General features: G+C 36.9%; 1 protein-coding gene across 2 annotated transcripts in view; it reads left to right on the forward strand.

Moving 5' to 3' along the window:
- Window positions 1-1,448: 1,448 nt before the first annotated feature.
- ALKBH8 (alkB, alkylation repair homolog 8 (E. coli)) overlaps window positions 1,449-24,253 on the forward strand; it is a 77,684-nt gene continuing 54,879 nt past the window's right edge. Inside the window, exons 1-7 of one of the 2 annotated variants that reach the window (XM_011984755.1) lie at window positions 1,449-1,592; window positions 6,314-6,448; window positions 10,377-10,614; window positions 12,486-12,617; window positions 13,263-13,358; window positions 14,960-15,064; window positions 17,008-17,078. In XM_011984755.1, coding sequence (XP_011840145.1) covers window positions 6,320-6,448; window positions 10,377-10,614; window positions 12,486-12,617; window positions 13,263-13,358; window positions 14,960-15,064; window positions 17,008-17,078 — 771 coding nt within the window. In that variant the 5' untranslated portion in view covers window positions 1,449-1,592; window positions 6,314-6,319. The remainder of the gene's footprint in view (window positions 1,593-6,313; window positions 6,449-10,376; window positions 10,615-12,485; window positions 12,618-13,262; window positions 13,359-14,959; window positions 15,065-17,007; window positions 17,079-24,253) is intronic. The other variant, XM_011984754.1, reaches the window with a different exon arrangement.

A 24,253-nucleotide genomic window follows, 5' to 3' on the forward strand; every position in this document is an offset into this window, starting at 1 on the left:
TCCTAGGCTATTGCCATGCTTGCCTATCTGCCTCTTCTGTTCTTTCATCCTTGTAACCTATTATCCACACAAACCATTCTGCCACTCAACAACACTCTTTTTTCACCGCCACTTTTCCTGGCCAGCCAGTTATTTCCTTGATAGTCCACTGTGGTGCCCTGCAGATAGGAGGCATTGTATCAACAACATGGCAAGCTGATTCCTCTCCCCCTACACCTTTCCCTTCCTGCACTCACATAGCTCATAAGCCAATGCAGGCACAATGATTATGGTATATTTATATAACAAATAACAGAGCAGGAGCAACTGCTAATCATCACCCTCTCCTTCGTCTTTTACTTCTAATCTGTTACCAACTCTTTTTTCTTTCCCTCTGCCACTACTGGGCTTGTTAATATTTCGTTACTTTTCACTTCAACAGTCATCTTCTAGTCTCTCCTCCCACTTAACCACAAGAAGGTCTGGTCATATCACTTCATTTCTCTAACCTTCCTCCCCGCAACTCCCACTCTGTAGGCCTACAGAATTCTGTCTTGCTTCCTTCATCATTTTTCCACACATCTTTCTATTACTCCGTGGCACTCACCATCTCCCTGGCACATTCATGCATATTCACCTCCTTCCCTCCTGCCCATGCAATGTCATCTTTCAGACCCCAGAATCCTCTCCCATATCTCTGTGAACCCTGAATATCTGAGACATGTCTCAGTCAATTTAGGAAGTTTATTTTGCCAAAGTTAAGGACGCCCTCCGTGACACAGCCTCGGGAAGTCCTGACGACATGTGTCCAAGAAGGTTGGAGCACAGCTTGGCCTTATTTTTTTAGGGAGACATGAGGCATCAATCAATATATGTAAGATGAAAGTTGGTTCGGTCCAGAAAGGAGGGACAAATCGAAGCAAAGGTGGGCCAACTTGAAGTGGGGAGGGGGCTTCCAGGTCATAGGTATTATAGCTAAGAGACAAATGGTTGCATTCTTTTGAGTTTCTGATGAGCCTTTCCAAAGGAGGCAATCAGATATGCATTTATCTCAGTGAGCAAAGGGATAAATCAGAGGGATGACTTTAAATAGAACGGGAGGCAGGTTTGCCCAAGCAGTTCCTAGCTTGACTTTTCCCTTTAGCTTTATTTTGTGGAATCAAGATTTATTTTCCTTTCACACCTCTAATAAGATTCAGGAGGAAACACACACGAAGAATCCAAGGTGCCAGGGGTCATTATTGAAGGACCGAAGGGCCCAAACCTGTATGACCTTGTCCATTTGGAGAGCAACAGATAAAAATATAGCTGCACTACCAATTATTACTAATCCCCCCAAAAAGACAACTGAATTTTCAGTGTAACAGAGAGCACTTCACAAACACACTTGGTCGAGAAACAGTCACTCCCCGGCTCTGGGAGGCGAAGAGGACTGTGGGAGCCTGTTCGTTGTCCCGCTGGCTCATGGGAAATGTAGTGCAGTTTTCTCCAACATGGCCGCGCCCAGGGGAGGTGGCGTGCAAATATCCGCTGCGGCGTTCTGGTGCTAGAGTGGAGGCTGGCAAAGAAGAAGGCACCCGCATGGTGAGAATCCGGCCTGAGCCGAAGCGGAGGTGTGTGGCACTTCTTGCTGGCGGGCATACGGGCTGCAAATCCTTGCTTCCTCTTTTCGGCCTCTTCCGGTCTTCTCTAGCTGCCTTGCCAGCTAGGGCTGAGAACCTAGGGAAAGGGGATGGATCCCAGAGGCGTCCTTGGTGCAGTATGAGCAGTAGGGTGTCTGCGTTGGGTGACTCTGTCAGTGTTTAGGGTGCACGTGTTTGTGTTTGGTTCGGGTGCTCACGTGGTGTCTGTGTCAATCTTCTGTTTTCTTTGGGGTTGGAGAGGACGGTTGCAACGTGGGGCTTGTTAGTTTAGCGCTCTACGGCTTTTCTGACCGGTGACAATCTAGTGATGCAAAGGCAGTGCTGATGATCTGATCTCTTGGGCAGCTGAGTCTTCCCGTGCTCTTATTTGAGCAATCCCCGCGACTCCTGGGCCTCTGGTAGCGTCAGCCTGTTATTTTGATTGATTTCATTGAATATTTATTGTCAGTTGTATGTCAGGCACCAAGTCTGTACCCTCAAATAGATGACAGTTTTGTGACAGAAGCCCAACACAAATAGGCAGTTATAATACAATGTGAGAACTCTAGAAATAGAGATCCATGCTAGGTGTTAATGAAAACGTTGAACAAGGCCACCAAACTCGGAATTCTGGAGGAGGGGAGGTTTAGGAGCTAAGACAGCAAAGTCGATTTAGGTTTATTTGACAAATGTTTATTGAGTGACTGCTAGGTGCTAAATCCTGTTTAAGTGCTGGGTGCTACAGGGTGAACAATAGAGACAAAATCTCTACTTCATGGAGTGAGTGTGCTTTGTTAAGTTATGGGGAAAGACAGAATAAAATTAATGAGAGTGTAAGAAAATATGTAGTAAGTGTTAAAGAGTTAGAACGGGGTGCTGTGACAAGTGATGGGGTGAATTTTTTTCTAATCATTTTAAATCTTTATTTTCTTTTTAAACAGGTAATGCAGTTTAAATAGCTATTAACTTCAAAAGTCATGAAAGAAGAAAGCTCCCTTTCATTCCATTACTCATGGATCCATTTTCCTTCCCTGGAGGCAACCCATATCACCAATTTCTTGTGTGTTCTAAAGATTTATATGTAGACTGTGTATACCGGTGCCGTACTTTAAAATTGGGCCTCATTTGATAGGAAGTTAGATTCTAATCTTTGCTATTAATTATTAGGTTGGCGCAAAAGTAATCGCGGTTTTTGCATTTTTTTGTTTTTAACATACAAGTATAGGAACATTTGTCTATACTGCTTGGTTCATAATAGGCTCTCTATTATTCAAGAAGGGTATGATGTGCATACTACTATTACCACCTAGGGCAATATCTAGTAGGATATATTGGCTTTAAACTCACTAACAAACAAGTAGCAGAGCATGCATTATCTCCAAACTTTCATTATCCCACAGAGAGTACGCTTAGGCTGGAGCTGGCTGGACTGGACTCAGCATGGCTAGTATCATAGTTAATAGTAACTTCACTCCAATAACATCACAAGGAGCATCCAAGTTATCTGTGCATTAGTGGAAACTGGCCAGGGAAGTAGCTTTGTCAGAAGGGGGCACCTCCAGACCTCAGCAGCTGGTATCAGCCTATTCTTGTTGAGATGACTCAGATGTGCTGGGCCAGCACATTGCCTAGCCACTGGAATAGAGGAAAACTGAGCCTCAAAGGCCATTTAGTGACTTTCTTCAAGTGCAATAATATTGCATGACTGAGGGAGAGAGAAAGGAAAGGGGATGACAAAAATGTGGTTATGAGGCTCCACCTGCTGGTGCTGGACTCTTAGTGGCAGACATTTGAAAAAGATGTATTTAGCATCGTTTCTTTCTCATTCCTTCCACTTTGCAGTGTTTGCTCATGTGAAATATTAAAAATAATTCTGTAGTGCAGTCATCCCTTGTTCTCCATGACATACTGCAAAGTTGCTGTTCTACAGATGAAGATCTTGAAATGGAATGGCTCTAAAATAGCTCCTTTGAAGGCCCTCAGATTTTCTTTGTTGTGTTAAACCATTTTGATCTGCTTCTTCTGAAAATCAATGGTAATAAATAAATAATAAATTAATTTAATTCTAAAAAAGCTATGAGATAGGCACTATTATTTTTATCCCTATTCCTAGATAAAGAAACTGGAACACAGAGGTATATAACCAACTCATCTAGGATTATACAGCTAATAATCAGTGGTTGAGCTGAGATTTGAACCTGGAACATGAACTCCTGAACACTGTATTATATTACCTCAGAGCACTGAATGAGGCTCTGTGGTAACTCAGAAAATTATTATTTAATCCCTGCCTTCAGAAAGCTCACAGTTCAGTGGAAGGGGACAGATATTAAAACAAATAATTATAATTAATGCAATGTTAGAAATGTCCATTCACTTGTCCCCTTCCTCTCTTAATGATGACTGACTCCTAAACATTTTTAACCCCAGTTCCTTTCCTAGGAGCCACTTTATATTGTCACTTACCAGTCAGACATTCCAATGCTATATCTCACAATACCTTAAACATACTATATCCTAAATCTGACTCATTACCTCCTATACTGAGCAGCTCTTCCTGAACCTCCTCTTGACTTTCCAGTTTTGAAGTGGTAGCACTCATCTCTTAGTCACTCCGCCTCTAACTGGTTATTAAGTGATCTTTGATTCCTGTCTCCCTCATGTCTGGGGAGTCATGGAGGCCTCTTGATTTTGCCTGAACTTTTCTCTCACCGTTTCTCTTTCCCCTCTCCCCCTATTTCTCTTCTTTCTGTTGCCCCCAGCCTAGATCAGGCCAGCATTTCTGATTAACAAGGTAGATTGTTTTCTTACCTCTCATCCCTCTGCTATGGTGTCAGCCAACCTGCCTGCCTCACTGGCCTTACCTCCTGGTATGTACTCCCTATGCTAGGAAGCTGGACTGCTGGCATTTTAATAGACTTGGCATTTGTCTTCTATACTAAAGATTAGTAATTAGAATTTTGACTGTTTATGATTTTATGTGAAATAAGATAAATAAATTTTATTTAACCCCCAAATTTATTTATTTGGTTGACTTTGAAGACTTTAAAGTCTGCAGAGAGTGGGACTGGAGGATCAGCAAACTCTGCTCTAAAAAAATTATGCCTACATCTTGGTGTCTTGACCAAACATGTCCATTTTGATTTTAGCTTCTATTCTTTACTGCCTTACTGAATACCTTCCTTTCTATTTGATTCTATAGTATTCTTATCCTTCAGTACACGGCACAAATATCCTGTTTTGAGGCCTTCCCAGCTTTTCCAGTTTACATCCATCTTTTTCATTTTTTTTTTTTTTTTTTTTTTTTTTGAGATGGCGTCTCACTCCGTTGTCCAGGCTGGAGTGTAGTGGCATGATCTTGGCTCACTGCAACCTCTGCCTCCTGGGTTCAAGTGCTTCAGCCTCCCAAGTAGCTGGGACTACAGGTGCCCACCACCACACCTGGCTAATTTTTTGTACTTTTAGTAGAGACAGAGTTTCACCATGTTGACCAGGCTGGTCTTGAACTCCTGAGCTCAAGTGATCTGCCTGCCTTGGCCTCCCAGATATTACAGGTGGTAGTCACTGCTCCCAGCCCACATCCATCTTATTTTTGTCTCTAATTCATGTCACACCTAAAGACTGTACTATCAGCATTAAATTATGTAAAGATGTGTCATAGTCTTATTGTTTAGTGTTTGTTTTCCTCAACTAAGTTACAAACTTGTTGAAAGCATAAACTATGTACTTTATTATGGTTGCATGCTGCAGGGTGCTGAGACTGTGTGTATTCACTCATTTATTATTCATTTAGTCCTACCATCAAATATTCATTGAGCAACTACTATATGCTGGCATTCCTGCTCTCTTGGGATTTATATCATGATGGAGGAGTTACACTAACAGATGAATCATCACAAATTATGTTACATTTTGTGAACAAAATAAAAGACTACTGTGATAAAGTGTGATAAAGCATGATATTGGGTGCTGATTTGGATGGTGTGATTATAGAGACCTCTTTGGGATTCTGTTATTTAAAAAATCATAGATATAAAATATATGACACATACAGTTTTTAAAATAGTAAAACAAACACCTACACCTACCATGTAGCTGAAGAAATACCTGTGATGCTCCTATGTGTCACTTTCATGTTAATTTCCTTTCCTCTCTCCCACAGAAATAGCCTCTCTCCTGAATTTTGTGTTTATAATTTCCTTGCTTTTCTTTTAGCTCTGCTATGTATGTATTTCTAAATAATATATGGCTTGCTTTTTGATTTTGACCTTTATGTAAATGGAATCATACTGTGTATTCTGCTAATTTTTTTGTGTTATTTCTCCCCCCACCGCTCCCCTGCCTGCTACTTGCTTTGTTTTACATTATAGTTGTGAAATTTGTGTATGGCCCATTTTACTTAGGGCTTCATAAGTAAAGGATTCATCACCCATGAGTAAAATAGCACACTTCATGGAGCTACCACATTGGAATGTTTTTTAGAACCATCAGAGATATCCTATTAGATGTTCTTAGATACTCCTCCATTTTTTGTGTATCTGTTTGTTCTCAATTCTCTTAGTTGGTACAAGGTAAATGAAGCATTTTAAAAAATGATCACATAGAAATATTGATAAACTATGGAATGTATGAATAACATCATTATAATTGTTCCTTCAGGACTCTTGAGGTTGACATTTTTTACTGTTTATTTATTTATTTATTTTTTACAGTTTGCTATGGACAGCAGCCATCAAAGTAATTACAAACTCAGTAAAACTGAGAAGAAGTTCTTAAGGAAACAGATTAAAGCCAGGCATACTTTGCTGAGACATGAAGGCATTGAGACAGTATCCTATGCCACTCAGGTGACCTAAAACTATTATTATTATTTGAATGTAAATGTATTGACATGTTAATGTATTATATTAATATTTGCTAATAATTGCCTAAGGCTGTAATTCTTACATCCATATTAGATGTACATATGATAGGACCTGCTAACTTTCTGGGTCCATAGCCTATAGTTTGCATTTCTATTTGTTTTGTTGTTTGAACTAGAAGAGGTTGTGGTTATATATTAATAATAATACTGTACAAGTTTCTCAGTTTCCTAAGCATACTTATATTCATCATTATATTTAATTCCCTAGAAGTCCTTGTGAGATAGGTAAGAAAACTAAAGTTCTGAGAGGTTATGATATATCTCCGTTGATATAAGCTAGTAAGTAGCTAATAGAAACTTAAAGCTAGATCTTCCATATCCTACTACAGCTCTTGTTCTTCTCTTCTCAACCTTACCTGTTTTATAAAGTATTTTGATTATGTGCTATTAAACATTTTTATTTTATTAGACCTTATTGACAAAGTCTTTTCATTATCTGTTGACAATAATTAAATGAGATGATAAACGTGAGGATCATGAGATTTCCTGGGTTATGAATTAGGAGAACTCAGTTTAACTCTTAGCTTTTCTGGACATGAGCAGTAGTATCCTCTGACGTTAGCTTTTCTGGACATGAGCAGTAGTATCCTCTGACGTCGGCTTTCTTCATTTTTAAGCAGGGCATAGTATTGCATACCTTTTTAACCCCATTAGATTGTTAGACTCTAGAGAATCTAGTTGTACTTACTGGGCATTAAACTACTACATGAATATCAGGAGTTCTTATCTTTTTGGCTCATAAAGTTATAGAATAAAAGTAGAAAGTAAGCTTTAGATATCATTTAATTGAGGGGCGGACATACAATTGAGAAGGTGAAGCTGGGATTAAAACTTAGGCCTCTTGACTCTGAGACCAATACTCTTGCCTTATGCTTACCATGCTGTCTTCTGTACATCATAGCTTAAGAATGAGCAGTCTGTTGAGGCACATTTGAATTTAGGAGGCAAAAGGCCCATACTTGGAATTAAATATTAATGTCTTCAGAGAATTTAAGCCACATTCCTATAGCAAGGATTAACTAGATAATAGATAATTAGAATTAATATGTTTACATACATACACTTTACTGTTTCAGTCAAGAGCCACTGAGGCTGTGAGACATTCAGAAGATTAAACTGCATACACCGCTCTCATCTCTTTCCAAGAGTGACTTGTGTTCCTTTCCTTACAGGGTTCATGAAGAGAAGTAGCAAGAAAAAAAAAATAGGCTCCATTTCTTTGACCCCTTTGAAGCTTGTTTCTGGTTGGGTCTGCCTTTTCTTTAGGATCTCTAGAAGCTTCGATGTCCTTCATGGCTTCCAAAGTAGCATTTTATTAGGCTTTCTTTTTTCTCCATATTCTTAAAGGAAAAGAATAAAATTGTAGATGGACCTCTAATTATATTTTGTCTTTCCAGGGGAGAGCAAATATTGTTCTAATGATATTGTATTAGTCTATTCTCATGCTGCTGATAAAGACATACCTGAACTGGGTATGTTACACGTGGCTGGGGAGGCCTCACAATCATGTCAGAAGGTGAAAGGCCTGGCTTACATGGCGGCAGGCAAGAGAGAATGAGAGCCAAATGAAAGGGGAAACCCCTTATAAAACCGTCAGATCTCGTGAGACTTATTCACTACCACGAGAACGTTATAGGGGAAATGGCCCCCATGATTCAATTATTTCTCACCGGGGCCCTCCCACAAAATGTGGGAATTATGGGAGCTAAAATTCAAGATGAGATTTGGGTGGGGGCGCAGCCAAACCATATCAGATGTATTATAATTATAGGCTGCTTTGTACAAATTTATAGCATTATAGATTCTTCTAGAGCAGTGAACCTCAAATTATCAGGACCAAAGATAACTTAAAAAAAATTCACATTCTCTACTTCGTACCATACTCCTTCTTATTTAGAAAATTGCTTGGATGAGCAATTATAAATAAAATAATGGTTCCATTTAATTATATTTAACTATTACATTTAATTATATTATGTTACATTTAGTTATGACATTTAATTATATGCATCTCGTATTTAATGGGAAATAAGTTCCTCTCCTCTTCTACTGCACTTGTTTTTGTGTGGTTTACCTTTAGAGTTGCCCACAAAACACTCGGATGGCATCTTTGAGGACTTCTAGTATTCCTGAAGTCATACTTTATCATCTTCCATGCCTAGATGGGGTAGTGGACCCTCAACACCAATGAAACCTTTGTTCTTCCATAGATTTAGGAATATGGAAATGTTATTGCAACTATCACCCCATATAACCAAGTTATTTTGGTATTTTAATTAATAAACCTCATTAAGTGAGGTCCAGGGGAAGCCACCTGAGACTCCGTTTTACTCCATATTATATAGTATTGTGTTAGTGGGCTTGTTTATTATGTGTGTTGTATATGCTTGCATACATACAAAGTAGTGACTGTCCCATGACAAAACAGTTTTACTTTCCTTATTATCCAATTTCATAGTAATTCTTTTATATCCTTTTCAAACAAAGTTCTAGGTATTCTTATTTTGTGTAATAAACCAATACGCTATGTACTTTCATAAATAAATGTACTATCATAAATGAGCTTTATGTACGATCTTTTAGGCTTAATAAATAAATGTACTATACATAAATAAATGTACTACATAAATGATCTTTATGTATGATAGTACATTATGTACTATCATAAATGAGCTTAGTATAAATTAGGGGTTGGCAAACTACTGTCCTTAGACCAAATCAGGCTCATGAGCAAAATAATGAGTTTTACATTCTTAAAGTGTTGTTAAAACATAATACTAAGACTATCTGACAGAAACTTTTATGGCCTACCAAGCCTAAAATATTTACTATCTACCTCTTCTCAGAAAAACTTCATCAACACCTGGTATAAATGAAGAAATTGATGAGAGTAGGCCATCCATGGCTTTCTTTTGTTATATTGAAATGTTTTTAGAAGTCATAGAGCATACATTAAAAATATTTACACTGTATAGAATGGTTAAGTATAGAGACTATATGGGTGCTAGGCCATGAACATCAGAATGAAAATAAGAGACTCCCCCTTCATCCCTGCAAAATTTCCTTGAATAAAGTTTAGTGCAGGACTATGCAAATAGCGGGAAGTAATCGTGAAACTTACAAAGGAAAAAGTTTTCATTGTGAATTGACTGAATTACTTAGACTGAATTTCCTTACAGGAAAATTTTTTCCTAAATATGTTCAATAGAACCTATAATTGGTTTTTCTTTGAGCTAATAGTACCTTTTAATTTTTAGTGAACATTGTATAATGGTTATATTAAAAGTGTGGATCATGGAAATGGACAGAAATAGGTTTAAACCCACCCCTAATCACCACTGTAACCTAATTTGTCAGATCTTCTTCTATGAAATAGGGCTGATATTACCCAAATAAATTCAATATGTTGTGAAGATTATGTTAATGAGGATTAAATAGATAAAAGCATATAGAACAGTCTTGCAAAAAAGCAAGTGTTATGTAACTGTGCTTTCTCCTCTGCTCCTTCTCTTTCATTATGTTAAATTTATATTTCTGAATAGTCATGTTTTAATTTGCATTTATGGTCATTTAGAAATGAATATTTTGTGAAATTGGCTATTTAAAAATCAATATTATTTACAATATAGGAGTCCTTTTTATTCCCCAAATTTTTAGTAAATTGGTTTACATACTTTATACGAGATCAGCAAACCAAACAACCACTACAAGGAAACCTTTTTTTTTTTTTTCTTAATTACATCTTTGTAGAAATCTTATTTAAAAAATAATCTTTTTAAAATAAATGGGTTGATATCAGTTGCTCATGTTACTTTCTTTCTTTTTGTTTGTTTGTTTGTCTGTTTTTTAAGAGCCTGGTTGTTGCCAATGGTGGTTTGGGTAATGGTGTGAGTAGGAACCAGCTGCTCCTGGTTTTAGAGAAATGTGGACTGGTGGATGCTCTCTTAATGCCACCTAACAAACCCTACTCATTTGCAAGGTACAAAACTACGGAAGAATCTAAGAGAGCCTATGTCACCCTCAATGGAAAAGAAGTAGTGGATGATTTAGGACAAAAGATCATTCTGTATTTGAATTTTGTGGAAAAAGGTATTATACAGTTATCTTTTAAAAAATGATTCTTTTGTGTGTTTTCTTTTCATAGACTTAAGTTGGGAGGTTCAGTTATTGTGAAACAAAATGATGCAGGTTAGCAGCCCCTTTTACTTTAACAAACATTCTTTAAGCACCTATTTGTGCCAGGGATGGGACAAGCAGTTGACAGGACAGAGGTGAATAAGATACAACCTGCCTTTATGGAGCTGGTCCCACCAATCAACAATATATTTATTAGGCACATGGCTTATTTTGGAACCCTTCTGCCTAATTGTGTTTTTCAAAGTTTAATAATGAGGATTCGGATTACCAGTTTATTTCACCTGTCTACCCAGGAGCTTTGAATTAATCACTTAAGAATGAATTATGATCCAAATGATCATGTACCAATCTTCATATTTATAGCAGGGCACCTGTAGCTACCAAAGATTCCTAAAACTTTATGGTGGTGCTGTCCAGTAGAACTTTCTGTGATGGTAGAAATGTTCCTGTCTTGTGCTGTCCAGTACAATAGCCACTGGATAGTCTGATTGAGGAACTGAATAATTCAGTTAAATAAGCACAGCTTTATATACTGGTGTACAGAATTGTACAGGAATTATTACTTCTGACCCATGGAAATGAGATGTATTGAGATGAACTTTGATTTAGACATCTAATCATATATTCATTTGCCACCTATTTAGGCAATAAAAGAGCCCTGTTTTAGATATCCTAGGAGTGGGTAGGTGACTGCAATCTGCTCAAATTTATGTTTTTGTAAAATTAGATCCAAAGGAAAACTTTTACAGACTCTTTTAAAGATTTATTTTAGAAACCGTATTTCTCAGTGCTCATATGCATTTAATTTTGAATCTGACTTAATCTTTACACATTTTGGAAACTAGATTATCCTCATATTTTACATGTTTCTGGTCAGTTTTTGAAAACTGAATGGCTGAGGTGTAAGTTTTTTTTTTTTTTTTTTGAGACGGAGTCTTGCTCAGTCGCCCAGGCTGGAGTGCGGTGGCTCAATCTCGGCTCACTGTAAGCTCCGCCTCCCGGGTTCACGCCATTCTCCTGCCTCAGCCTCCCGAGTAGCTGGGACTACAGGCACTCGCCACCACGCCCGGCTAATTTTTTTTGTGTTTTTAGTAGAGACGGGGTTTCACCGTGTTAGCCAGGATGGTCTCAATCTCCTGACCTCGTGATCCGCTCGTCTCAGCCTCCCAAAGTGCTGGGATTACAGGCGTGAGCCACCGCGCCCGGCCGAGGAGTAAGTTTTAATCAGAAAATAGTCATTGGATTTACCCCTGTCCCCCATGGTGAATACTCAGTAAGAAATTGCACAAAGTAAGTTTTGGAGTGTTATTTATTTGAAATTCTTCATTAGATCCATATGTACTTTTAAGACTGTGGCAATCACATTTACAACCTTGAAAGTCATTTTTAACTGAGAACAGAATTGTGTCACAAATAGTTTATGCTTGTTTAGATATCTGCTACCAGGCAGCACTGAATAACAAATAGAAGATATATTTTTAATTCTTTTTAAAAAAACATATTTCGGAAACTAAATCCAAATTACTTAACACTGTAAATTACTTGTCTTTAAGGAATTCTTTCCAAAGTTTTCCTTATGTGATTTGAATAAATAATGTCTGGCACATAGTAGGCAATGGTATGTATTTAGCAAATGATTTACTATTCATGTTAAATGATTTACTATTCATGCACTTTTAATATGTTGTGTGCCTTTCAGCAATCTTATTTCCGAAAATGAGGATTTGAAATTTTGTGAATTGATAAAGAGTTATTGGACAGAATTATTTGTATATAGGAACTTTAAGTTTTGCATGTGACTATTTTAATTTGGTTTCCCATAGCACAATGGAAGGAGTTGAGGCCTCAAGCCTTACCACCAGGACTCATGGTAGTAGAAGAAATAATTTCTTCTTCTGAGGAGAAAATGCTTTTGGAAAGTGTGGATTGGACGGAAGATACCGACAATCAAAACTGTAAGTAAAACTTTCAAAATCTGATATTTAAAAGTTTCTGCAAAACTCTTCTTCCTTTTCTCTGTCTTTCATGGTTTATTAATATTTCCTCAAAATTACTGAAACTAGCCTGGATCCAATGTTAGGCAAGTCATACCAACAATTCTTAGGAACATTAATAATAAATAACATTTATATAGCTATCAAATTTTAACTCCAAACTGATTAATATTTATTATCCAACATTTATATGGCTTTTATAAGCCTTTTCACTTATTTTATTCATTCCTTCCCACCTTAAGGCAAGTTACCCTTGAGGAATTAGCAGTTCAGTACCATACTATTATAATATAGTAGGAGCTTCCTGGAAATATTTGCAAATTGGAGTTTTTCTGACTCTTTCCAGCTCATTGGCAATGTTGTGAATGGTAGTGTACATGTTTAGTTTTCAGATTGATTGGGTGAAACTCTTGAAGAGTTTGTTACAATTTTAGACTTGAAATAACAAATATAAGGCAAAATGGTTAATTTTGTTAAAGACTATAATTTACCAATTAACAGAAGTTGCCGTTAGTAAACTAATCCTTACTCAAAAAGTTGACTGGAATATGCAAAGGAATATAATTCTTTTCCTTCTTAATTGTTTACTTTGTTCTCTTCACACAGCTCAAAAATCCTTAAAACACAGAAGAGTAAAGCATTTTGGTTATGAGTTCCACTATGAGAACAACAATGTAAATAAAGATAAACCATTACCTGGAGGTAAGTAATTGCTAATACATAATAAATTCTGCCTCAAAAAATTTAATGTATTAGTAGAATATTATAGTTGGGGGATTATGTTTCATTTGTCATTTGTAGATAAACTTTTCAAACAGTTGATTTAAAACACTTTAACTAGATAAATTGTATAGTTTTGTTATAAAAAAATTTCAAACTGCATAGAGCTGAAGTTCATCATTATTATCCTTATTCCCATACTGCTTCTCAGAAGTACATGCTACTAACAGTTTAGTATATACTTTTCCAGTCCTTTAAAAAATGAGTTTACATTAAAATATGCACACCAATAAAAGTACCCAGTTGTTAATAAATGTAGTATTGTATGGTATTGCATATATTATATATTCCATATATTACATGTATCAACCCAACTTGTTCTTTTCCCTCCACTATATGTCTTGGAAACCTTATACAGATTTTCATTTTACTAAATGATCCATAATAGCTTATTCAAATAGTTCCCTATTGATAGCTATTTAGGTTGTTTCTGGTTTTTAGCTTTCATAAATAATGCTGCTGTGAGTATCTTCGTACATGCCTCTTTATGCACTGTGCAAGAGTTTCTCAAGGGAGACTACTAAGAAGTAGAATTGTCATGTTGAAGTTTATGTTCACTAAAAAAATGTTAATCGATCAAAAAATTAGGCGGGCGTGGTAGCAGGTGCCTGTAGTCCCAGCTACTGGGGAGGCTGAGGCAGGAGACTGGCGCAAAGCGGAGAGGCGGAGCTTGCGGTGAGCGGAGATCGCGCCACTGCACTCAAGCCTGGGCGACAGAACGAGACTCCGTCTCCAAAAAAAAAAAAAAAAAATCGTTAATCGATACTGGCAAATTGCCTCCTAAAACAGCTGTACCAGCATGTTCTCACCAAATGTGTACCCATTTCCCCCTGCCCCAACAACGTGTATTGTAAAGCTTTTAAATTTATAATTTCTTGATTACTGATAAGGTTGGTCATTTGTATTTCCTTTCCTGTGGATTCCTTTTTATATCCTTTGCCAGTTTTTTCCCAAGGAAGTGTCTAATTGATTAAGAATTTACTGTATATTCTGGCTTTTAATCCTTTGATATAATTGATGTAATTCTTTGTTGGGAGTTAAATTTATCTTTTTTTTAATGACTTTGGTCTTACTTAATACTTTTCTTCCATCATGAAACAACATTTATGACTCCAATAAAAGTAAGTTAGTTCCACTTTGGAAGGTGTGTTTTTTTAAGGGAAATAATTTAAAATAATTACATTTAAAATAAATGGTATAATTTAAGATAACAAAAAAAGTGGACAATTTCAATATATGGTGTATTTTTATAATTTTATTGCTGTTTTATAAAATACCAAAATTGTTATGAGAATTGTTCTTTTAAACTTTTTATCTAAAAAAAAAATCAATTAAATAACTTTAAAAGATTCTTAATTTTTTTTATTTTTAAATTTTGTTTTGCTTGTGGGTTTATTATATTAATGGACCTGACTGCTAAATTAAAAGCTCGGTGATTTTTATCACAGTGACTTTTAAAATTCTTGAGTAAAACAAGCAAAGTAACTATTTTAATGTTTTATCTTTATGATTACTAACTTTAGGTCTTCCTGACATTTGTGACAGCTTTTTGGAGAAATGGTTGAGGGAAGGTTACATTAAACATAAACCTGATCAAATGACCATAAATCAGTATGAACCTGGGCAAGGTAAGTATTTCTTGTTTAAACATTTTAGTCACATATTTTGGAACTGAGTAGATGATGTAATTCTCTAAGAGCAAATATATTATTATTTTTTTTTTTTTCTTTTTTTTGAGATGGAGTTTCGCTCTTGTTGCTCATGCTGGAGTGCAGTGGTGCAGTCTCGGCTCACTGCAACCTCTGCCTCCAGGTTTCAAGTGATTCTCTTGCCTCAGCTTCCCAAGTAGCTGGGATTACAGGTGCCCACCAACACGCCCAGCTAATTTTTGTATTTTTGTAGAGATGGAGTTTCATCATGTTGGTCAGGCTAGTCTCAAACTCCTGACCTCAGGTGATCCACTTGCTTCGGCCTCCCAAAGTGCTGGGATTACAGGCGTGAGCCACTGCTCGCAGCTGAGCAAATATATTATTTTTAAGCTCAAATTAAGTCTCAGATTAGCTTGCTTATGTTTGTTACTTGTGTTGACTTCAATCCTTGCAAATCTACACTTTAATCCCTTGAGGAACTTGCATTTCAAAGTGTAAACACACTGACACAAATCAGTTTGTGATTTTTTTTGTTTCCCTTTCAACATTTCCTTTAGAGAAGGAAGACATTGGTCTGAAAAACATAGGAGACGTGTGAAATAAAAAACAGGAGACGTGTAATGGAAGAAACCAAATAATTTATAGATAGACAAAGGTTACTTGGTTGGATGATCTTTCTCTTCCTAGTTATTGATTTCTTATACTTGTTAGCAGCATCTTCATCTGATATTTATAGTAATCAAATGATTTTAAGGATTTTATTTTTTACTTTTTTTGGCTTAAACAACAGAAATTTGTTTTCACAGTGTAGAGGCTGGAAGTTCAAGATCAAGGTGCCGGTTGATTGGGTTCTTGGTGAGGGCTCCCTTCCTGGCTTGTCATCGGCCACCTTCTCTCATTGTCCTCACATGTCCTTTTCTCTGTGTGTGCATGTGCATGGAGAGAGAGCTTCCACTTGGAAGATTAGGACCCCACTCACACTTAAGACCTCTTTAATTGTAAGAGTTTTATTAACGGCAAGAGTTATGGAGTTTTGTTTTCTTTTCTACATTTATTACAATGAAAACTGATGGCTTTAATTTGTAGCCAAGTGGATTTGTGACTACTGCACCTCTGAATTAGAGAGACATGCTGACCTTGTCCCTGGCACAGCAAGACAACTGGAGCTGAAGCAGAGGCCGCTCCTGTAGAGCACAGAGGCTGGGGCCACTCTTAAAGACCCAGAGGCCCATAGGATGAAACGGGAAGGAGCATGTGTTAGCTTCTCCAAACCGGCGGGCTCTGAAAATGAGAGGGAAGGGCTGAGCCAAGTGAGCTTGACCCCAGATTAACCAGTCAGCCAGGGCATTTCTTCTTTACCTTTCTTACCTAGCTGTCTTTCCCTTGGCTTGTAAGCTCTTTGAGGACAGGGACCCTCTTACTGGCTTTGTATACCCTCACTGTGTAGCAACATTTCTTTTACTTAAGAGGTGTGCAATTAATGTAAATTGACAGATCGATGGAGAAGTCCATATCGTAATTATTGATATGCCTAGTCTTTATACCTGGTTATTGCTTTTGTTCTGCAAGTACTTGGGAATCCAGTGTTTGAGGGTAAAAATGACTTTTGTATTTGTCTTTCACATTTTCCTCTTGGGCTGAAATTGGGTTAAGTGTCCTAGTTAATCAGTGATTCCTGAGCCTTAATTTTAGATCAAACCCCAATGGCACTTTAACTTGAAGTTAAGATATTTTTAGTTTATATTTATTTTAATATATTTTAGTCACATTCACCCTAAATGCTTCCTTTTAACCAAAATTATAGTACCTTCCTGATTACCAAGCAATATTGTCACCATAATAGCATAAGGCTATATTTACAGCCATCTTAAATCTACTAAAAGGAAAAATGAAGTGACGTGTTGTCCTGTTTTCCATCTCAGGAATTCCCGCTCATATTGACACACATTCTGCTTTTGAGGATGAGATCGTTTCTCTCAGTTTGGGGTCAGAGGTAAATGGTCATTTTTATTAGCTATCATCATATATCTTACCTTGTACAATGCCCTTTTCAAAGATCATCCACATTCTTAATGAATTAGGATTTAAAAATGAAAAGTAAGAGCACCATTAGCACTTTGGTTTCTTTTGAATGTCTTCGTCTTTTAAATGTCGAAATTTTTTTCTGTCACCTCATCAGATGCCAGGAAAACAGCTTGAAATTTAATTTTTTACAGGAAACTTTTAGCAGTTAAATAAGATCTAGACTTTCCTTGGTGCAGTGTGGCCCATTTTTGACCTACTGGTGCAGCATTGCCATCTAGTGGGAAAAGATACTAGCTTCATGCCATAGAAAAAGGAAACAAATTAAAATGTGTATTCTGAGTTTTGGTGAACTTTTTCCATATATTACCTGATTCAATCCCTTCAAAAACTCTGAGCAGTAGAGGGTAATATCTTCATTTTTATAGATGAAGAATAAGAGGTTCATGTTTATTCATTGATTTGTTTCTGAAGCTGCACTTTGCTTGAACCACTAAAAGAAAATATTACATGTGAAGTAATCCACGCAACCTACAGGCAGATTTTTGGATAGAAATCAGAATTTTAGGTTGGGTGTGGTGGCTCATGCCTGTAATCCCAGCAGTTTGGGAGGCTGAGATGAGTGAATCACGAGGTCAGGAGATCGAGACCATCGTTGCTAACACAGTGAAACCCCGTCTCTACTAAAAATTAAAAAAAAATTAGCTGGGTGTGGTGGTGTGCGCCTGTAGTCCCAGCTACTCAGGAGGCTGAGGCAGGAGAATCACTTGAACCTGGGAGGCAGAGGTTGCAGTGAGCCGAGACTGCGCCACTGCACTCCAACCTGGGCAACAGAGTGAGACTCTGACTCCAAAAAAATTGAAAATCAGAGTTTTAAATCTACCAGAGTCCTTAAAACATGAGGTCATCTAATCTAACTAGAGGCTGTATCAAATTCTGATCTTGTTCCTGGAGGCCAAAACTATTCATTTTTGTTTTCCCATATTTGTATAGTTTCCATCATTAGATCTTCAGTGTTTTGGCCTCTTAACCTTTCCCGAGCTTGTGTAGTCATGTTGATACTGTGACTTGACAATTAGTGGTGTTTGATATGACAGAACCATCTTATTAACTATGTGTATAGATTCTTAATACAGGTGCTTTAAAAAATAATGAGATCGGGGAGGAAAAAGCACTCTTCTCTCTCTGGTTTCTTTTTTGTTTTTACCCCCTATCCTTGCTTCTAGCTTTAGGGACCAGTAAAGGACATCTTCACGTTTTCCTTCCAACTGTGTAGCCAACTGAGAAATGAGACAAAAGATAATTGGAGATTAGCGTGTTAACTTTACTACTGAGAAAACTGATGGCAGAACATGACTTTAGATCTGTAGCCAAGTGAACTTGTTAATACTACACCTCTGAATTAAGGAGACATACTGACCTTGTCACTGGCATAGCTGGACAACTGGAGACCTTCCCCTTGGAGGCAGAGGCTGTTCCTATAACAGGACACGAAGGAGCTCCTCTAACAGGATATGTGTTAGCTCATACGCTGTGTTAGCTCATAACCAGCTGGCCCTGAAAACGAGAGGAAAGGGCTGAGCCACGTGAGCTTGGCTTCAGGGTAACCAATAAGCAAAGGCATTCCCTGGAGAGTTGTCAGTGAAGGGGTGGGAAAAAACTAGGAGTGTTTCTACTTTTTATTCCTAGGGAAGTTCCCTCCCTTCCCAGGGAGATGTGACAAATGAGGACTCAATATCCCCCCCAATGCCCTAGAAGATCATTGCACAGTTTTTAATTAGAAATTGTGGAGAAGGGAAAATTTGCCCTTTAGTTGAACTGAAAATCTGCTGTATTCATTATCTCTATTTGTCTCTGGAGGCATATAATTTTCAACTGCCAATTTGAATGACTTTTGGTTAAAGCCATCTTTGTAATGGCTGGAAAGTGTGCATAAGTTATGACAGGAACAGTAGATTTTCTTTTAAAAGATACCTTTGAGGGTAAGTGAATTGTAATTTTGAAAAAAAAGTTTATTTGTATGATTACTTGAACATATTCTTCTTAAAGCTCTTATAATGTTAAGTTTATAATGTTTGTTTCAGCTTGTAATGCTATTTAAAACAGTCTACTAAATTGGGGCCTTTATTTCATCTATAAAATGGGATTAATAATATTTCTTTCCTGGCTGAAGGATTGTGATAGAAATAAAATGAGGTAATGTATGTGAAAGTGTTCTTCAAACTCAGAGCAGTTCATGCATTAAAGAGCAGTAAAGGCTGCTTGAGGTGTATCTGCTCTAGGGCTCCTTACTTAAAGCCTTCACTTCTGTAACAGGAGGAAGCTCATGTTCCCATGGCCTAGAAGTAGGATTTCAAGTGGTCATGAAAGAGATGACTTTCCACTCTTGCAACTTGTCCGTTCTGTTTTATTTATTGATTGATGCTGTGTAATTACTCGAATTTTCTCCTAGCACCTTGCTCCACACCTAGAATCTGAGTACTATACCTTCGGCCCTATTTCTTTATTTTCTCATGTTTGACATCCTCAGTTGTTTTAAGAACTTTCCTGTAATGCCTATCGTAGCTTCCATTTCATTGTAATAATTTTGTCAGTGGCATTATTGTTTTGGTTTTTTGTAATGCTTTTTTTGTTTTGTTTGACTTAAATATAACGTCAAAGACTCAGCAAAAGTCATCGATGTTATATTTAATTCTTTACTTTCTCTCTTTCCCAGGAAATTTCTAAGATTTCTTTCAACTCTTAAATGTTCCAACTCATGGTGTTCCCGTGAGGTATTCTTAACTTTAATATAAGTCTTAAATGCTTTATATTTATGACTACTGGAGCATATTCTTAAAATTCTTATAGTATGTCTAAAAATAGTGTACATTTTATATTAAGCAAAAACAGTCTTGATTTTTTTCAAACATATCAATTTTCCCTCTACAACTAAGTTGTGATTTTCTTTAAGGCTTTTGTACCTTTGAAATATGTGTGATATGTGTATAAGTGAGGATGATTTTAGCTGCAAATAATAACAGAAAACCCAAATAAAAATGATTACGCAGCAAAACAAGTTAATATCTCATATAACAAGATGTCTCAAGGAAGGCTGGTTCCAAAAGTTTCAACTTGTTGGCCCAGGTCAGTGATTTCATCAAGGAACCAACCAGTTTCTTTCCATCTCAAATACTAACTGCTCCCCTAACTAAGGATGAGCTTAGGGAAATATCCAAGGAGTAGGCTGCATCAGGATATATGATAATAACGTACACCTGTGAAGTCTACTAGGCTTTTGTTTTTAGGTAATCCCTCACTGATAAATTTGTCCTGCCGTAAATTGCAGCCTGCCTTTGCTGGCCAGGCATGTGTTGAGAGATGCCCTTGCTATAACCTTTTATGAAAATAAACTAGTAATGTTGTTGCGTAGACACTCAGTATCTGACATCCTCAGTTGTTTTAAGAACTTTCGTGTAATGCCTATCGTAGCTTCCATTTCATTGTAATAATTTTGTCAGTGGCATTATTGTTTTGGTTTTTTGTAATGCTTTTTTTGTTTTGTTTGACTTAAATATAACATCAAAGACTCAGCTAAAGTCATTGACGTCATATTTAATTCTTTACTTTTCTCTCTTTCCCAGGAAATTTCTAAGATCTCTTTCAACTCGCCAAGTACCATAAGAGTTGGTCAACTGACAATGAAAATAACTGTTTAATGTGCATCTCCCTAAAACCAGTACCTAACTTCTATTATAAATAAGAAAGAGAACTTTTGATTAGGACTCACCTGGGAAAATGAAACTAAAATTTATGAAGATGTTTTTAGAGAAAAATTTTATTTAACAATTTTTAGATTATATTACAACTATGTACTAATTTTTTAGAACAAAGAATGAGTCACATGAACTTTATTTTTAGTATTGTTTTTCTGATAAAATATGATAGCATGATAAAAATTCCTTTATTTGACTTTTATAGCTTGATTATAAAGAGTGCATCATTGTTGTGTTGTTTACATTATTTTTCTCTTCGTTGTGAAAGTCCTGACTCTCCCAGATTTTCAAATGTTTAATGGATTTGCATGTGATTTAAATGGCTCTCTGACATCCCTTTTATCAACTTTGGGAAGTCCCTCTTTTGTAAGAATTGCAATTTCAATTAGTTTTGTATTTGAATTACACTGGCTAATATTTATATAATCAGCATTCACTGAAAGACTGACCAAAGGGATTACCATAATGGGCAGAGATAGCTGCTGATATTGAAGAGAGAGAGAGAGAGATTTGGGCAAGTACTAATTTTATGGAAGTCTGTTTATCAGTAAATATTTCTTATTATGATGACTTTTGCAACTCGGTGGATGGGGATAGTTGGATAGTTGGGTAGTAAAGACCCCGTCTGCTGAATGTGTGCCATAGAGGGTCACATCTTTCAAGTATATTTCCTGCTCTCTTTCCAGGCTCTTGCTTTCAGCAAATACCTGTTGAGTCCTGCCTGATCTCCTGTGATAGGGTACTGAGTAAGAATTATTTATGCAGTATCTTGAAATACCTAGCTGAATAGGTTTTTTAGTCATTGTTTTTTGTTTTGTATTCTCAGTCTGGTCAATCAGAATGACTCACAGGGTACATCTGTTCTAAGAGTTTCTTGTTTTAATGGACAAATGTTTCATTATTTTCTGATCTTTAGCACAAACTGGAAAAAACACCCAGACATTTTCTTTACACCACTTAAAACAACAATACTGTCTGGACCGCAGACATACTGGCTTCATCTCCAACCTCAAATTCAGCCCTCAATATTTGCCTATATAAGCAATGTTTACAGCCTCAGAAGCCAAACAATCTCTTCTTTTAGTTTTTATCTTGATTCCAGGCCCCACACTTTATTCTTATCTGAGAGTCCTTGGAATATTTACATTTCCTGAAGTTCTGAAAAATGGATTGTCTCTGCTGTGTAGCTCCTCACTCCTTTCTCTCATTCTTTATAGCTTATTTGTGAATTTTTTACTCTGTCTCTGTAGTGCCCTTAGCATTAAAAAGAGTGATCTGCCATCCTGGTGGGTGTATATTTCTCCATCTTTGTGTTTGTGTGTGTGTGTGTGGTTTGTATCTAAAGCCATGGTGACTTTTGTATGGCTGTACATGTATTTTGATGTAGATGTGGAAAAAGAGCGTAACTCTCACATGGGTTCTTTAGTTGCGTTATAGTATAATTAAAGCGGCATTGGGCCAATCTTCATTTTCCCTTTTATCCTACAGGTCTCTAACATTCAAAACTTCTGGAGTAGACAAGTAGATCTGCTGGTTTGTGGGCCAAAAATAAATAAATGCTCTGCCTTGTTTGATCATGTCATTTTTTATACATTTGAATTCTATTTTTCACTTTTAAGCACTTTCCTTCAGAACTTATGTTCTGAAGATTCAATTATTTTTGTGTTTATGTTTCAGGATCTTTTGGAAGTCAGCATTCTCTTTTGCATAAACTGGGCAAAAAAGACTCAGTGCTGACAGTTCTTAACATGCACTGTTTATCTTTTTTCTGTGGAGTAGGAACTCCTTTATTCAAGCCCCTTCAATAAGGGTAATGGCAAAGAAATATACCTGTTTCAGCCAACAGGCTGCTAACAAAGTCTGTTTCACAGCATGACATCATAAAATCGAACGTGCTGCTGTATTTGGAGACTTTGGAGTACCGATTCTTCCATCTTTTCAGTTAGAACGATGTGCATTTACTTTGTAGCAAGAAACAGCATTATATCACTCCATCTAGATTGTAGAACTGGAATAAAATTTAGAAACATCAATGAAGTTCAGAAAACTACAGTAGAAGCCTGCTTAGGTGATATAGTTGAAACTACCAGTTGGCTGCACTTAAATTAGGGAATAGTAATAATAAAAGATACATACATACTGCAGCCATTTTAACTTAACACATATAAATTCACTCATCAATATTTTGTTGTTGGGCCAAGGTCTTTGCTTCTGTGAGGGGCCACAGTGTGCTTTGTCCTTCCAGTTTCATTTCTTTAAAGTGAAGCAAACGTTTAAAGACATGAAACCATCTGAGTGTGAGGTTTTACATTTGAGGTTTTTATTTCCAATATTTTATAATCCAATTTTCACATTTGTTGGAACATTATATTTATTTTTTGCCTTTATTGAGTCATTCTACAATATTCAACTTGGCTTCTATGGAAAAATGCTGTCTTTTCTCACTTAATTTTCATTCATTTATGTAATATTAAATTAAGTTAAATAATTATAATGATAAGGGTAACCGGCACAGTGATTTGGGAACATACACAATTGGACTTGTTAAGCATGTAGCTCTACTGGTGAGAATAGAAGTGCATGAACATATTGGAGAGTTGTCTGTCATCAACAAATATTCCGGGCATGGGTATGCATTATAGAAGGAATGGAGCATGTTGGTTGGTTAAATGGATGTTGGTTAAAAGAACTTTTACTTATATGACCAGCATTGTCCTGTGCATTCTAGGGGATGCAGAAATGCTTTCAACCTTGATTTTTTTTTCCCTCAGATATTAGCCCTGAATAGCTAACATTCTTTTTTTTTTTTTTTTTTGTGGGGTACCCATTTAAATCTTTCATCCATTTGGGTTGCCTTTTTCTTATTGATTTGCAAAAGTTTTTTTTTTTTTTTTTGAGTTGCAGTCTCACTCTGTTGTCCAGGCTGGAGTGCGGTGGCACGATCTTGGCTCACTGCAACCTCTGCCTCAGAGTTCAAGCAATTCTCTGCCTCAGCCTTCTGAGCAGCTGGGATTACAGGTGCCCGCCACCGCGCCTGGCTAATTTTTGTATTTTTAGTAGAGATAGGGTTTCACCATCTTGGCCAGGCTGGTCTTGAACTCTTGACCTTGTAACCCACCTGCCTCGGCTTATATCCAACATTCTAAAAGGGATTTTAACTTGTCTAAATCAAAGCTCATCATCTTTGTTTTCAGCCATTCACCGCCCACTGTCATTCTCCTATACAGAACAAAATCTTTGCCCTTTCTGGGTTTCCTGCTCTGGTTAATGAGCCCACTGTCATTAGAACATTCAGAACATGGCAAATATTCCTTTTTTTTTTTTTTTTTTTTGAGACAGAGTCTCGCTCTATCCCCCAAGACAAGAGGTAGCGCACACACCACACTCACAT

This window comes from Mandrillus leucophaeus, unplaced genomic scaffold (assembly GCF_000951045.1).
Source record: "Mandrillus leucophaeus isolate KB7577 unplaced genomic scaffold, Mleu.le_1.0 Scaffold273, whole genome shotgun sequence".
Lineage (NCBI taxonomy): Eukaryota > Metazoa > Chordata > Mammalia > Primates > Cercopithecidae > Mandrillus > Mandrillus leucophaeus.